At 40.8% G+C, this 13746-nt stretch overlaps 1 protein-coding gene across 3 annotated transcripts in view; it reads left to right on the top strand.

Moving 5' to 3' along the window:
- The first annotated feature begins 275 nt into the window (after positions 1-275).
- BPIFA2 (BPI fold containing family A member 2) overlaps positions 276-13746 on the top strand; it is a 19352-nt gene continuing 5881 nt past the window's right edge. For 2 of the 3 annotated variants that reach the window (XM_027867855.1, XM_027867853.1), the window contains exons 1-7: positions 285-390; positions 1598-1756; positions 3611-3755; positions 7959-8066; positions 8885-9037; positions 9687-9768; positions 12254-12317. In XM_027867855.1, the coding sequence (XP_027723656.1) occupies positions 1612-1756; positions 3611-3755; positions 7959-8066; positions 8885-9037; positions 9687-9768; positions 12254-12317 (697 nt within the window). In that variant the 5' untranslated portion in view covers positions 285-390; positions 1598-1611. Of the gene's footprint in view, positions 391-1597; positions 1757-3610; positions 3756-7958; positions 8067-8884; positions 9038-9686; positions 9769-12253; positions 12318-13746 lie in introns of all 3 variants that reach the window. The other variant, XM_027867854.1, reaches the window with a different exon arrangement.

The following is a 13746-nucleotide window of genomic DNA, read 5'->3' as shown; positions in this document are numbered from 1 at the left end:
TTATTTTACAGATGAGGAAGATGAAGCTAAGTGGTTTGCCAAAGGTCATAGAGGTAGCAAGGGATAGAGACCAGATTTAAAATTCCCTCCTGTGGCTCTAAATCCATTTTTCTTTCCATTGTACCATGGATCTTGGCAGAAACCTCCAACCCAGGCACGCTCAGCAACATTCAAGTCCCATGCCTCACTACTTATTGTGTATGGTGATTATTTATTTTGGAGACTACTGAGGTCAGACATAGAGCCAGGCCCAGTCATGCATGCCACTGCCCTTCATTCCCCTCATACTCCCACTATATAAGAGCAGCTGCCTCCTCAGAGGTTTTTAGGAGATCTCAGAAGAGGGTAGGAACCAGGATCCAAGTGTCCTCACTGGACCAGGTAAAACCTGTGAGTATGGGGCAAAAAGATTGCCAAGAAACTTTGTAGGGTCAAAAGAGTGGGGATAATTGGGATCATGCAACGCATGACACTGTCCAAGGCACCTTCTGAGGACAAGATTCCTCCTTTGCAGAAAAAAGTGGGAATATAGCACTAAAAAAGTGGGAATGTAGCACTCAACTCACTAGATGTGAAGTCTGAGAAACTGGGTACGAATGTTGACTCTGTTTCTTGCAACTAGTGTGACCTTATGCAATCTGCTTAACTTTTCAGGGATTCAGTTTCCTCATTTGAGAAATCAGAGATGAACCAGATTATCTCTGAATAATCTACGACTTGTCAGCTCTAGGAAATTCTGACTCTTACTGGTTACGTTTTTGTTTATATTTATATATGTGTATGCATACACAAATACATATATATATAAAATGTTCATATACATAAACTATATATATACATATACATACACTACAAACACACAGACACACACACAGACACACACACAGACACACACACACATACACACTAACAGAATGTCAGCTTAGTAGTTAGGTTGGAGCAGTAGACTAAATGCTAGATATGGAGTCAGAAACATCCTGAGTTCAAATCCAGTCTCAGATATTTACTAATTATGTGACCCTGGGGCAAGTCACTTAACCTTTGTCTGCCTCAGTTTCCTCATCTGTAAAAGGTAGATAATTAGCATTTACCTCTCACAGTTGTTGAGATCATAAAGATTTAAGTAGAGTGCTGTGCCAACCTTAGGGCACTATATAAATGCTGCTGCTGCTTCGGGAGATGGCATATTACAATGGAAAGAGTATTGGTTGTGGAGTTGAAAGACCTGGGATCAAATCCTAGATCTTTCACTTACTATTTGTGTGACTTTGGGAAAGACTGTTAATCTTACCTGGTCTGAGTTTCCTTATTTGTGAAATGAGTGCTGGCTTAGAAAACTAAGCTTCCTTTTACCTCTAAACTTAGGATTTTGTAAGTATTTCTTTCTTGTCTTTGTAGCTTTAGGACCAAGTTCAGATTCTGACACATAGTATGTATTTAATAAATGCTTATTTTTCATGGTTCCTTCGTAAAATAACAGCAAAAATGAGAGGAAAGCACTCTGAAGGCGACAATCCTCCCTATGAATGCCCACTTGGTAAAAGCCTCACCTTCATTAGGTCCTTTGATGCTCACAATTTGTCGCCTCTCCCTGCAGGAATCGGCCTAAAGATGCTTTCCCTTTGGAGACTCACCCTACTGTGTGGCCTGTTCATCGGCCCCTCCTGCTGCCAGTTGGACTCCCTAAGTCCTCTTCTGGGTGATTTGAAATCTGTTCTGAATAAGGAAACCCAGTTGGTTACAGACAAGCTTCCAGGTGAGTGAACAGGAGTGGTGGTTAATGGCACAGGTGAGGTCTGCAAGGCCAGCTGTATTTCATCCCATGACTGCAATCCCCGAAGTTGCTATCAGCTGAATGGTGATGCTTGTTTATGTGCACATCCAACAATTAGACTTTTCTAAGGTGTAGCTCTCCTTATTTCATGACTTTGCATTAACTGTTCCCCATGCCTTGAATGCTCTCCCTCCTAATCTTTGCCTCCTGGCTTCCTGACTTCCTTCAATACTTAACTCAAATCTCATCTTCTGCAGGAGGCCTTTCCTGCTCTCTCCAGCTGCTAGTGCCTTCTCTCTGTGATTGTCTCCCATCTGCTCTGTATATGTCTTGTTCACACATAGATATTTTCATATTGTCTCTCCCTTTAAAATGTGAGCCCCCTGAGGGACAGATTCTGTTTTTGCTTTTCTTTTTGTCCCCAGCACTTAGAACAGTTCCTGACACATAGTAAGCACTTAACAAATGCTTGTTGATTGATGAAAAGAAGGGGAGACTCATCAGATCCTAGAATGGAAGGAATGTGGGCAGAAATGTGCTAGAATTGTCTCAAAGGCAGCTCTTAAATGATCAGTGTGAGCATTTACAACTGAGCAATCTGCAAATTGTAAAAATGAGGGCCTGATTGATTGTTTTGATTATTATAAAGATTTAAGAATGAGATGGAGAAAATTTTAATACTGCAGATTAAACAGAAAAAGTGTTGAGCTTACATTTTGGTCCTCTACCAGCTGACTGCTGAGGGGCAGATCAAAAAATTTAGAGTTAATAAGAATCTTGGAAAACATCTGGTCACAGGATCATAGTTTTAAAACCAAAAGGGACCTTAGAGGCTACTTGGTCTATTCCATGTTTTTGTTGATGGGGAAACTGAAGTCTGGCCCAGCTAGGTGGCACAGTGGACTGGAGTCAGGAAGCCCTGAATTCAAATCCATGCTCAGAATATGACTATCTGTGTGACCCTGGGCAAATCACTTAACCCAGTTTGCCTCATTTTCCTCATCTGTAAAATGAGCTGGAGAAGGAAATGGCAAACCATTCCAGTAAGTTTGCCAAACAACAGTAACAAAAACCCCAAACCCATATGGGGTCATGAAGAGTCAGACATGACTGAAAACTACTGAACAGCAACAAATTTAAGTCTAGAGAGTCAAAGTTACTTGCCCAAGGTCATTCAGGTATTAGTGACAGAGGGAGGATTCCTCCAGATCTAATTCTCTTTCCACTTCACCATGCATTGCTGTTGTTCAGTCATTTCAGTCATGTCTGATTCTTTGTGACCCCATTTGGGGTTTTCTTGGCAAAGATACTGGAGTGATTTGCCATTTCCTTTTCCAGTTCATTTTACAGATGAGGAAACTGGGGCAGACAGGTTAAGTGACTTGCCCAGAATCACACAGCTAAGAGGTGTCTGAGGTTGAATTTGAACTCAGGAAGATGAGTCTTCCTGACCGTAAGCCTTGTGCTCTATCCATTGTGTCACATAAGTGCCCAAGCATGCCCGTGTATTTGGAATGACTCACACTCCTGCTCCAAGCTCCAAATATAGTCTAACAAATCCCAGTTCCTTTGCTCAAAGTAGTATGAGTATTGGGGTCTTTAGGCATCTTCAGTTGCCTTTAATTTCTATACATTTTCTGAGACACTTATCTCTCTACCTTTCTCCTCTACTGACACAGAGAATCTTTTCCATTTTTCTAATCTGAGTCTTTTAGGGTGGCATGCTTCTAATTTCCTCACTGATCCCTCTTTAATATCTGGTTTGCCTCTTCCCACATGCTAGGTAGTTGGTGTTCAATAAATGCTTATTGATTATTTCATTGGTTTTATTGGCAGTGATTGATCAGGAACTTACAGATGAATTGGAAAAACTGAAGCTCTCTCCCATTGGAAAAATTCTGGAGCCATTCTTAGAAAATGTTGGGAATTCGATTGGCACTACTGTGAATACTGTGGTCTCCAAGCTTGAAAAAATCCTCGGGTGAGTTGGGTCCTTTGGGCTTAAAGAAAACCTTTTGGGAAAGGCCTATTCAACTTCCTTTCTGAAGAGGCAGTTATGGGATCCTGGTGGGTGGTCATAGGGTTAGAGTCTACTCTGTATCTCAACAGATTCTACCACAATCAAGCTCTGGTGCTCACTTGGGCCCCAGAAACTTCAAGAAAAATGGATATAAACATGGGATAGGAAATGTAAGAGAGCTTAAGGAAAGTACAGATAATCAGAGGCTAAGGTTTGGTGCAGCTAGGTGGTGCAGTGGATAGAGTGCCAGGACTGAACTCAGGAAGACACATCTTCCTGAGTTCAAATCCAGCCTCAGACACTTGCTAGCTGTGTGACCCTGGGAAAGTCACTTAACTCTGTTTGCCTCAGTTTCCTCATTTGTAAAATGAGCTGGAGAAGGAAATGGCCAACCACTCCGGCATCTTTGCCAAGAAAACACCAAGTGGGGTCATGAAGAGTCGGATGTAGCTTAAATGACTGAATAACAACAGTCACTGTGAGGGGAAAATACTTTTAAGTTTCTTATGTTAGTGACACTTCACTGTGCATTATTTTAACAGTTCTTCTCCCAAGGGCAGGCTGAGAGGGGGAGAGGATTTGCACAAAAGATGCTAAATGAGATGGGAACCATTAAAGGGGGAAAACTGGGGAAAGAGATAGAGGGTGAGGAAACATTGAAGATAAATTTCAGGGACTTGATCCCATTTCCATCACTCTATCTCTTCCTCCCTGTTTGTAGATATCCTGTTCTTCCTCGGAATAGCTCCTCCTCCAAAATTCTAATGAAAGTCCTGGACCTGGATTATTTAGACTCAACACATTTTCTGAAACACTCATCTTAGTGTACAGAACTGTATGCCTCACAAGGTGGCTGTGAAGAAAGCACTTTGTGAACCTTAAAGGGCTATAGAAAAATGAATTACTATTGTTGCTATTGTTTTAAGAGGAGTTGTTGTGGTGGGGTGGGAAAAGCCCTGGACTTAAAAGTTTTTTCAAATTTTATTTTATTTTAATTTTTATTTAGTATTTTATTTTCCCCCAGTTATATGTAAAAACAATTTTAACATTCCTTTTTAAAACTTTGAGTTTCAAATTCTCTCCCTTTCTTCCTCCCACACTCGCCCCATTGAGAAGGCAAGCAATTTGATATAGGTTATACATGAGTAGTCATGCAAAACACTTCCATAATAGTAATGTTGTAAAAGACTAACTATATTTCCCTGCGTTCTATCCTGCCCCCTCCTGTTTTTTTCTGTTCTCTCTCTCCTTTCACCCCTCCCTCCTCAAAAGTGTTTTGCTTCTGACTACCCCCTCTGCCAATCTGCCCTCCCTTCTATCACCTCCCCTTCCTCCTTGTTTCCCTTATCACCCTTATCCCCTTCCTCCCTACTTTCCTTTAGGTTAAGATAGATTTCTATACCCAATTGAATGTGTATGTTATTCCCCCTTTGAGCCAATTCTGATGAGAGTAAGATTCACTCATTCCCTCTCACCTCCCCCCCCACCCCTCCACTGTAAAAGCTTTTTTTTTTTGCTTCTTTTATGTGAGATAATTTACCCCATTCTACCTCTCCCTTTCTCTTTCTCCCACTACATTCCTCTCTTACTCCTTAATTTTATTTTTTAGATATCCCTTCATATTGAACTCACACTTGTGCCCTCTGTCTATAAAAACTCTTTGTAACTACCCTAATAATGAGAAAGGTCTTATGAGTTACAAATATCATCTTTCCATATAGGAATGTAAACAGTTTAACTTTAATAAATTCCTTATAATTTCTCTTTCATTTTTACCTTTTCATGCTTTTCTTGAGTCTTGTATTTGAAAGTCAAATTTTTTATTTAGCTCTGGTCTTTTCTCAAGAACGAATGAGATTCCTCTATCTCATTGAATATCCATTTCCTCCCCTCTTGGATTATACTGTTTTTCTGGGTAGGTGATTCTTGGTTGTAATCCTAGATCCTTTGCCCTCCAGCATATCATATTCCAAGCCCTCTGATTCTTTATTCTGACTGTGGCTCCACCATACTTGAATTGCTTCTTTCTAGCTGCTTACAATATTTTCTCCTTGACCTGAGGGCTCTAGAATTTGGCTACAATATTCCTGGGAGTTTTCATTTTGGGAACTCTATCAGGAGGTGATTGATGGATTCTTTCAATTTCTATTTTGCCTTCTGGTTCTAGAACATCAGGGCCATTTTCCTTGACAATTTCTTGAAAGATGATGTCTAGGTTCTTTTTTTGATTATGGCTTTCAGGTAGTCCAATAGTTTTAAAATTCTCTCTTCTGGATCTATTTTCCAGGTCAGTTGCTTTTCCAATGAGATATTTCACATTGTCTTCTGTTTTTTCATTCTTTTGGTTTTGTTTTATAATTTCTTGATTTCTCATAAAGTCATTAGCTTCTGTTTGCTCCATTCTAATTTTTAAGGAATTATTTTCTTCAGTGAGTTTTTGGACCTCCTTTTTCATTTGGCCAATTCTACTTTTTAAGGCATTCTTCTTCTCATTGGCTTTTTGGACCTCTTTTACCATTTGGTCTAGTCTATTTTTTAAGGTGTTGTTTTCTTCAGTATTTTTTTGGGTCTCCTTTAGCAAGTTGCTGACTTGTTTTTCATGATTTTCTTGCATCACTCTTATTTCTTTTCCCAATTTTTCCTCTACTTCTCTTACTTGATTTTCAAAACCCTTTTTGAGCTTTTCCATGGCCTGAGATCAATCCATATATTTCTTGAAGGCTTTGGATGTAGGAACTTTGACTTTGTTGTCTTCATCTAAGTGTGTGTTTTGATCCTCCTTGTCTCCAAAGTAAGTTTCTATAATCAGAATTTTTTCCATTGTTTGCCTATTTTCCCAGCCTATTACTTGACTTTTTAACTCTTTGTTAAGGTAAGGCTCTGCTTTCAGCATGGAGGGAGAACTGTCCCAAGCTTCAAAAGTTTTGTGCAGTTGTTTTCAGAGATATTCCTAGGGACCTGTAAGTTTTCTGTTCTTCCAAGGTGGTATGATCTAAGGAGAGGTGTTTACTCCTCTCCTGGCCCGTGCTCTGGTCTATGAGTGACCACAAGCACTCTTTTATGTCCTGGAACTATGAGGAGAGTCCCCTCTCCACTGCTGCCATAAGCTCTGCTATGCTAGTTCTCCTCTTCACCCAGGACTTTGACCCAGATCCAAGTATGAGCAAAGCAACAGAGTCATGCCTCAGTGATAGCAAAGAAACCCCTGTAATCTTCTTCTGACCAGTTATTTGATCCCCTTTCCTTCTGTGGGTTGAGAGCTGCAGGAGCAGCCACTGCTGCTGCCACTGTTGATTCAGTCACTCCCAAGGCCTGCTCCTGGTTTGCTGGGGCTGGGGCTGGACTGAGTTCCTCTCTCACCCATGTCTCACACCCACCCTGCTGACCTAAGTTGTCTTTGGCACGTGTGGGCTGAGAAGTCTAGAAACTACCACTACTGCCAGTGATTCAGTCCCCTGAGGCCTGAGACCTGCGCCAGGTTTGCTGGGGCCTGGTTTGTACTGGCGTGACCTGTGCTGGACTGTGCTCCTCTCTCAGCCTGGTGCTGTAGACCTTTCCTGTAGACTTTCCAGGTTGTCTTGGGCTGGAAATGTGTTTCACTCCGTCATTTTGTGGGTTCTGCTGCTCTAGAATTTGTTTAGAGTCATTTTTAAAGGTATTTGGAGGAGTTTGAGGGACAGCTCAGGTGAGTCTCTGCCTTTACTCCACCATCTTGGCTTTGCCCCCAAGTAAAAACTTGGAGTTTTAAACCACAGTTTGACTCCTGCCTCTGACACTGTTTTGCTATGAGACTTTAACCACATCCCTTTTCCTTTCTAATTCACATTCCCCCCCCACCCTCCATATACAGTGATGATGTTGGACTAGACTAGGGGCCTTTTTTTGTGTGATGGACCCCAGTGGAAGTTTGGTGATTCCTATGGACCCCTTTTCAGAATCATGTTTTTAAATACCTAAAATAAGAACACAGGATTAAAAAGGAGATCAAATATAATGAAATAATTATAAAAAACCCCTCCAAAAAACCAATTCACCTGAGACTAGATGATTCCTGAGAGTCTTTCTAGCTCTGACATTTGATAACCTAACACTCCAACTTTTTTTCTGTCTCATGCTGCTCCCTGAAAAGAGTGATATCTAATGATCTCTGTGATTTCTGTGAAGGTTAAAGGTTCAGGACCTCACATTGCTGAAGACCACAGTTGAACTGGGTTCTGATGGCAAAAGTATCAACCTCAAAATACCTGTCAGTGCGACAGTTGCCTTGAAAATGTGAGTGCACATTGGGTAAAAGGAGAATTCATGGGTGGCAGCACTGTGCAGTTAGACAGAGTCCTGGGTTGGGGTGAGGGTAGTCAAGGAACCTTGGTTTGAGTCCTTGCTCTGCCACTAGCTCACTTGGTCATCTTAAGTAAATGACTTCTCTCTGGGGCTTTGTCTTTCTCCTAAAATGAGGTCCCTGGAGTAGATTGGCCTCTCAGATGCCTCCCAGCCTGGCATTTGGTCAAATTGGGGTCTATTTTTAAATTGGTCTCATTTATTCTGGTTATAATTGAGTTTTTTTCCCCAATAATTGCTAATGCTAGGAAACATTTCAATGTAACCTATCCTCATCTGTTCCCATAAAAAAGGGATAAATAATGTAAACTTCTGGGTTATGTAAACTACTGTGTAAGGGAAGTATTTGGAAGAAGACAATGGGACAATGATATAAATGATATAAACTTGTGGATGGAGGAAATATTTCTTTTCTCTAAAATTAGGGGAGGTTGGATTATGTGGCCTTCAGGAAACCTCCTACCTCTGATATTTTGTGAGATTTGTTCCTTATCAAAAACTAGTCTCATTTGCTCTGGTTATAATTGATGTTTCTTTTAACAGTGCATAACGCCATGCAAGATTTTAATGTGACTCATTCCATTCCCATAAAAGGGATAAATGGTGTAAACTTCTCTATTACATAAATCACCGGATGAGGGAAACATCTGGATTCAGATGATAGTGTGGTGATGTAAACTTGTGGGTGAAGGAAACACTGGAAAAGATATGAACCTGTGGGTTCTGTGTCTCAATGATTCTATTTCTTTCAGAAATCCTTTTTTATCCGATATCAAACTGAAGGTTGGTCTGGATATCCTTGTACACTTTAGCCTTGGGACTGATGCCAAGACTGGCATCTCTGTTGTACTCTTTGGAGAATGTTCCAGTGACTCAGCCACTGTCTCTTTATCTCTTTTGGATGGGTGAGCATTATTTTCCATTTGTTCTGTGTTATTTCTGTCATTTGGGGTCAGAGGAAGAAAGAGACAGAGCCTTGTTCATAAGTTTACAGGTCTATTTGTCTTACTTTCCAATGCTGACCTATTTCCTCCCACTTTCTGGGTCTTAGCTTTCTTTTGAGAGCAGATTTTGATGGGGGAAGGGAAAGAGTAAGGAGTGAAGACAATAACATAGAACAGAGAGGCACTGACCTCACCACCCTCCCACGCCGTGTGACCTTGGCTAGTTTGAACTCACTTAGCCTCAGTTCCTTTCTTTGTAAAATCATGGCAACAATGCTTTCCTCCAAAGCTGATATGAAGATCAAGCAAGATCCTATATGAAGGAAGAAAAGTGAAAGCACTAAGCAAATTCAAAGCCATGTGATGCAACTGCTAATTGTTCATATTAGTCAGGCTGTATTGAGATATGTGGTAGGTCTAGGATGCTCTGGTCCATTTAACATTGGTGGTTCTGACATCTCTCTTTAAAAATTCATGGTGTTTTGTCTTTTGTATTGCTAACATTCCTTTTCAAGTCCTCAGTCCACGGCTTTTTGGCATTGAGTTTCCTTATGGGCACATTCCCTAGATGATTCCTAACACTGTTATGTTCACTTTCTCTTTTCATCAGCTTCTCAGGTCTTCAGAAATTTCTCCTGAGGGGCCTGGATGATCTCCTAGAGAAGTTAGTTCCTGTTACATTGGAGAAACAAGTAGGTCCTTTTCTTCTGGGTATTCAATTCCACAAACATTTCATTAACTGCCAGCATCATGCAGAGGGCCTGACGGAATGTGGTAGAGATATAGAGATTGACAAAAAATGAGAGTCCTTTTCATCAAGGAATTTACAAGCTATTGAGTGGATGAGATATGGCATATATACATATATATATATATATATATATATAAAATGTATATTTATCAAGCTATCTAAGTATCTTTCTACCTATCACTGTGATGAGGGGTAAAGAGGGGGTATTTTGGGCAGAGAAAAAGTTCAGGTAAAGTGCTATCCAAAATTTGAGGAGGGAGAGGTCACTTTTACCTGAGATGGGGTTGGAAAGAAAAAAAATACATCCTAGACATAGAAGACAGTGTCTATAATTTCAGAGGTTGAAGAGGGCAGGAATAGAATAGTTATCCCTTACCCAGCATGACTTTCTCCGTCACAGTTTCAATAAATAGTAGATTGGCATAAGAAATTAAAAGGGAATTTTTTGGGAGTTTTGTGGAAGCCACACATGACATGTGAAGGTGAGAAGATGACACAGAAAAAGTTTAGAAAATCAGAAATGCATAAAATATATGTATAGTATTGTATATTATCAAGATATTTTATCTTTTAATACCATAATAATTTAGACTTCTATGGTATGAAGGGAGGGCATGTGGATTTTTGTGCCCCTAACCCCTTTGATGTGGAAGGTATAACTGTATATCAGAAGGAGTACTGTGAGTTAAGGATGGTCACGTAGATTGGAACCAGGCTGAGATGAGGTTTGAATGCCAAGGTCTGGGAATTTAAATTTTATTTTATGTATAATGCCAGAGGATACAGTAGATAGAGTACTGGGCCTAGATTAAGGAAAACCTGAGTTCAAAACTGGTCTCAGATGCCTACTTGCTGTGTGTCCCTGGGCAGGTCACTTAATCCTATTTGCCTCAGTTCCTCTTATGTAAAATGGGCTAGAGAATAAAATGGTGAAACACTACAGCGTCTCTGCCAAGAAAACCCCAGATAAGGTCGCAAAAAGATGGACATGCCTGAAATAGAACAAAAACAACAAATAGGGAATCACTGAAAATTTTTGAGTAGAGGAGTGATATAATCAGGGTGATTATGAAGTTTCTTCTCAAAGGGTGAACAGAATGGATCAGTGAAGGGAAAGACTGGAAACAGGAATATGAGTCCAGATGCTATGACCATTGCTCATGTGAGCAGAAATGATGAGGGCTTGACCTAAGGTGGTAGTAAGGAGGTGGGGATGGATGAAAGACATACTGTAGATAAAAAGATGACAGGATTTTCTGGGATGTGGGGACAAGAGAGAGAGAGGGAGAGAGAGAGAGAGAGAGAGAGAGAGAGAGAGGTTAAGGTCAAGAAAGACTCCAAGGTACAAGTCTGGGAGACTGGGAAAATGGTGGTACCTTTGGTAGACAGAGAAATTAAGGAGAGAGGCAGGTTTATGAGCTTGAGATAGAGGCCAAAGACCAATAATGACCAATAATACCAAAAATGAAACCCAGGAAGGTCTAATTTCTCTTGATACATGGATGTTGTTTCAGGAATATCAGCATGCCCCTTTGTTGTTTTTGTTTAGTTATTTTTAGTCGTGTCTGGCTCTTCGTGACCCCATTTGGGTTTTTCTTGGTAAAGACACTGGAGTGGTTTGCCATTTCCTTCTCCAGTTCATTTTACAAATGAGGTAATTGAGACAAACAGGGTTAGTGACTTGTCCAGGATCACACAGCTAGTAAGTGTCTGAGGCCAGATTTGAACTCAGGAATAGGAGTGTTCTTGACTTCAGGCCTGGTGCTCTGTGCACTATGGCACTACCTAGCATGCTCCTTTGGCAGCTGCGATTCTAGTACCCTTTGCTAAGGGAAGGCCAGCCTGCTGTAGGCTGTGTGTACTTTTCTTTTGGATATTATGAATGCCTTCTTCCCCCAACAACCTTATCATGTGGGACTCAGGTGCTGTTTCTCCATCCTGGTCTGAAATTGTCCCTGTTAAAAATGCTGCTTGCCACTCTCATACTCTTTATCAGAAAAAGACAAAGTCTGCAGGTCACCCCAAAGATCTAGGAGAGGGATAGGCTTGTTCCCACTTAGGATAGCTGAAGGTCTTGTATCCTATCCCCTATGTATACACACACACATAAACACACCTGCAAGCACACATAATCATATACATGTACACTGGATTTGGAGCCTGGAGAGCTTGGTTCAAAAATCAAGTCTGATTTTTACTATTTGTATAACTCAGGAATAGTCCTTTAACCTTTTCAACCCTCAATTTTCTTTATAAAATCTGCACAGTAATTCTTGTACTATCCATCTCAAAGATTTTTTCAAGGAACATGCTTAGTCAACTTTAAACTACATAGTAAATATATTCTTTTTTATCATCAAATTATTACTGTTATTATAATAACCTTCTGCCCATGTGGACTACTCACCATGTGTTCTTCCTTGTAGATCTGTCCTCTCATCAAAAGTCGGGTACAACTCCTGGATGTCAGCGTGGTTCAGAACCTGATAAGTAAGTTTCAGTCTTAATATTTTTCTTGTCTTCTCCGAAGCTCTGACCAGAAAGGACAGAAGCCAAATATTGAAGTTCACCCTAGCTTGTCTCTGTCCTCTTTCCCATTGAAGTCTGGCCTGTCATCTCACCCTAGTCCTGTAGTGTCACCAGTTATTAAAAGCCAGGCTAAAGTGTTAATGATACTGTAATGGAACAATTTGGGAGATTCAGCCTCAAAGTGTGGGAGCTGCCGCCTGTGTTTGGTGGTTTTAGCTGAAGTATTAATGGTATGAGGACAGGTGAATTCAGTGTTTCATGAAGAAAGGACATAAGGATGGGAGGGAGGAAGGAACAAATGAAAGAAGGAAAGAAATAAGGAAGGAAAGGGGAGAGATGGAGGAAAGGTGGGAAAAAAGATTTGGAAGATAGAGAATGGTAAACATTGAAAATCTCATTTTGAGCTGTTCATTTTGAATTTGTTGGGAGTGGAGTAGAATCTGCAGGGCATTGATTCCAACCCATGTCAGTTAGCTTCTTGCTATTTCATGTTAGATTGTAGTAGCCCCAATCTTGGCCAAAGACAGACCCCTAACTCCTGTGTTGTTGTTGAATGGTTGATTCCTTTATCTATAGTACTTGAAGATTTATCAAAACACTGCTTTTAGCAACTCTGTAAGAGTATTATCATCTCAATTTTACAGGTGATGAAACTAAGACAAAGAGAAGTTGGGTGACTTATTCAGGTTCACCCAACTTGTCAGCATCATTGCTGATAAATGACTCTAGATTGGCAGTCCATCATTCAGTCTTCTTTCTACTCCACAGTTGTTGTTGCTATTGTTTGTCCTTTGTTCTTGAGGAGGACCATGACATCAGGAAAGTGATGCCATGGCTTGTAAGTGAATTATATTTAAACGAGAGAGGGCTGTGCAAAGTCACCAACCTCATTTTCTCCTCCAGAGCCATCTGGGTCCAGTGGCAAGATATAGATCAGGATAACTGGAAATGGCCCAGGATGCAGTGGGAGACCTTGGCCTTTTTAAGCTAAGGTCTTTCCCAGGTCTCAGTTTGACTGAGGCAATGCCCATTCAATGATTAAGGTTAGGTAAGAATGTCCTCTTTTACCTAGTCAAAAAAAAATCAGTCTGGGAGGGGAAGACCCTCGGTATTTCTGGGCAAAATAGAAATAATTGCTATTTACATTCACTCAGCCATCAGGGTCCATACAATGACCACCGGGGAATGGGCTGGAAAAGGTCAAGATACCTTGTGAGGTTTCAGCAATCAGGACAAATAGCAATCTGTGAGTTGTTACAAGTTGTCCCAATGGGGACCCAACTGGCCATTCCAGGTGGGCAGTGCAGCTCCTTCCTTCCTTCCTTCCTTCCTTCCTTCCTTCCTTCCTTCCTTCCTTCCTTCCTTCCTTCCTTCCTTCCTTCCTTCCTTC

This window comes from Vombatus ursinus, unplaced genomic scaffold (genome assembly GCF_900497805.2).
Source record: "Vombatus ursinus unplaced genomic scaffold, bare-nosed wombat genome assembly UNPS02014786.1, whole genome shotgun sequence".
NCBI lineage: Eukaryota > Metazoa > Chordata > Mammalia > Diprotodontia > Vombatidae > Vombatus > Vombatus ursinus.
The sequence above is the reverse complement of the archived record's forward strand: the minus strand, read 5'-3'. Positions and strand labels throughout refer to the sequence as shown.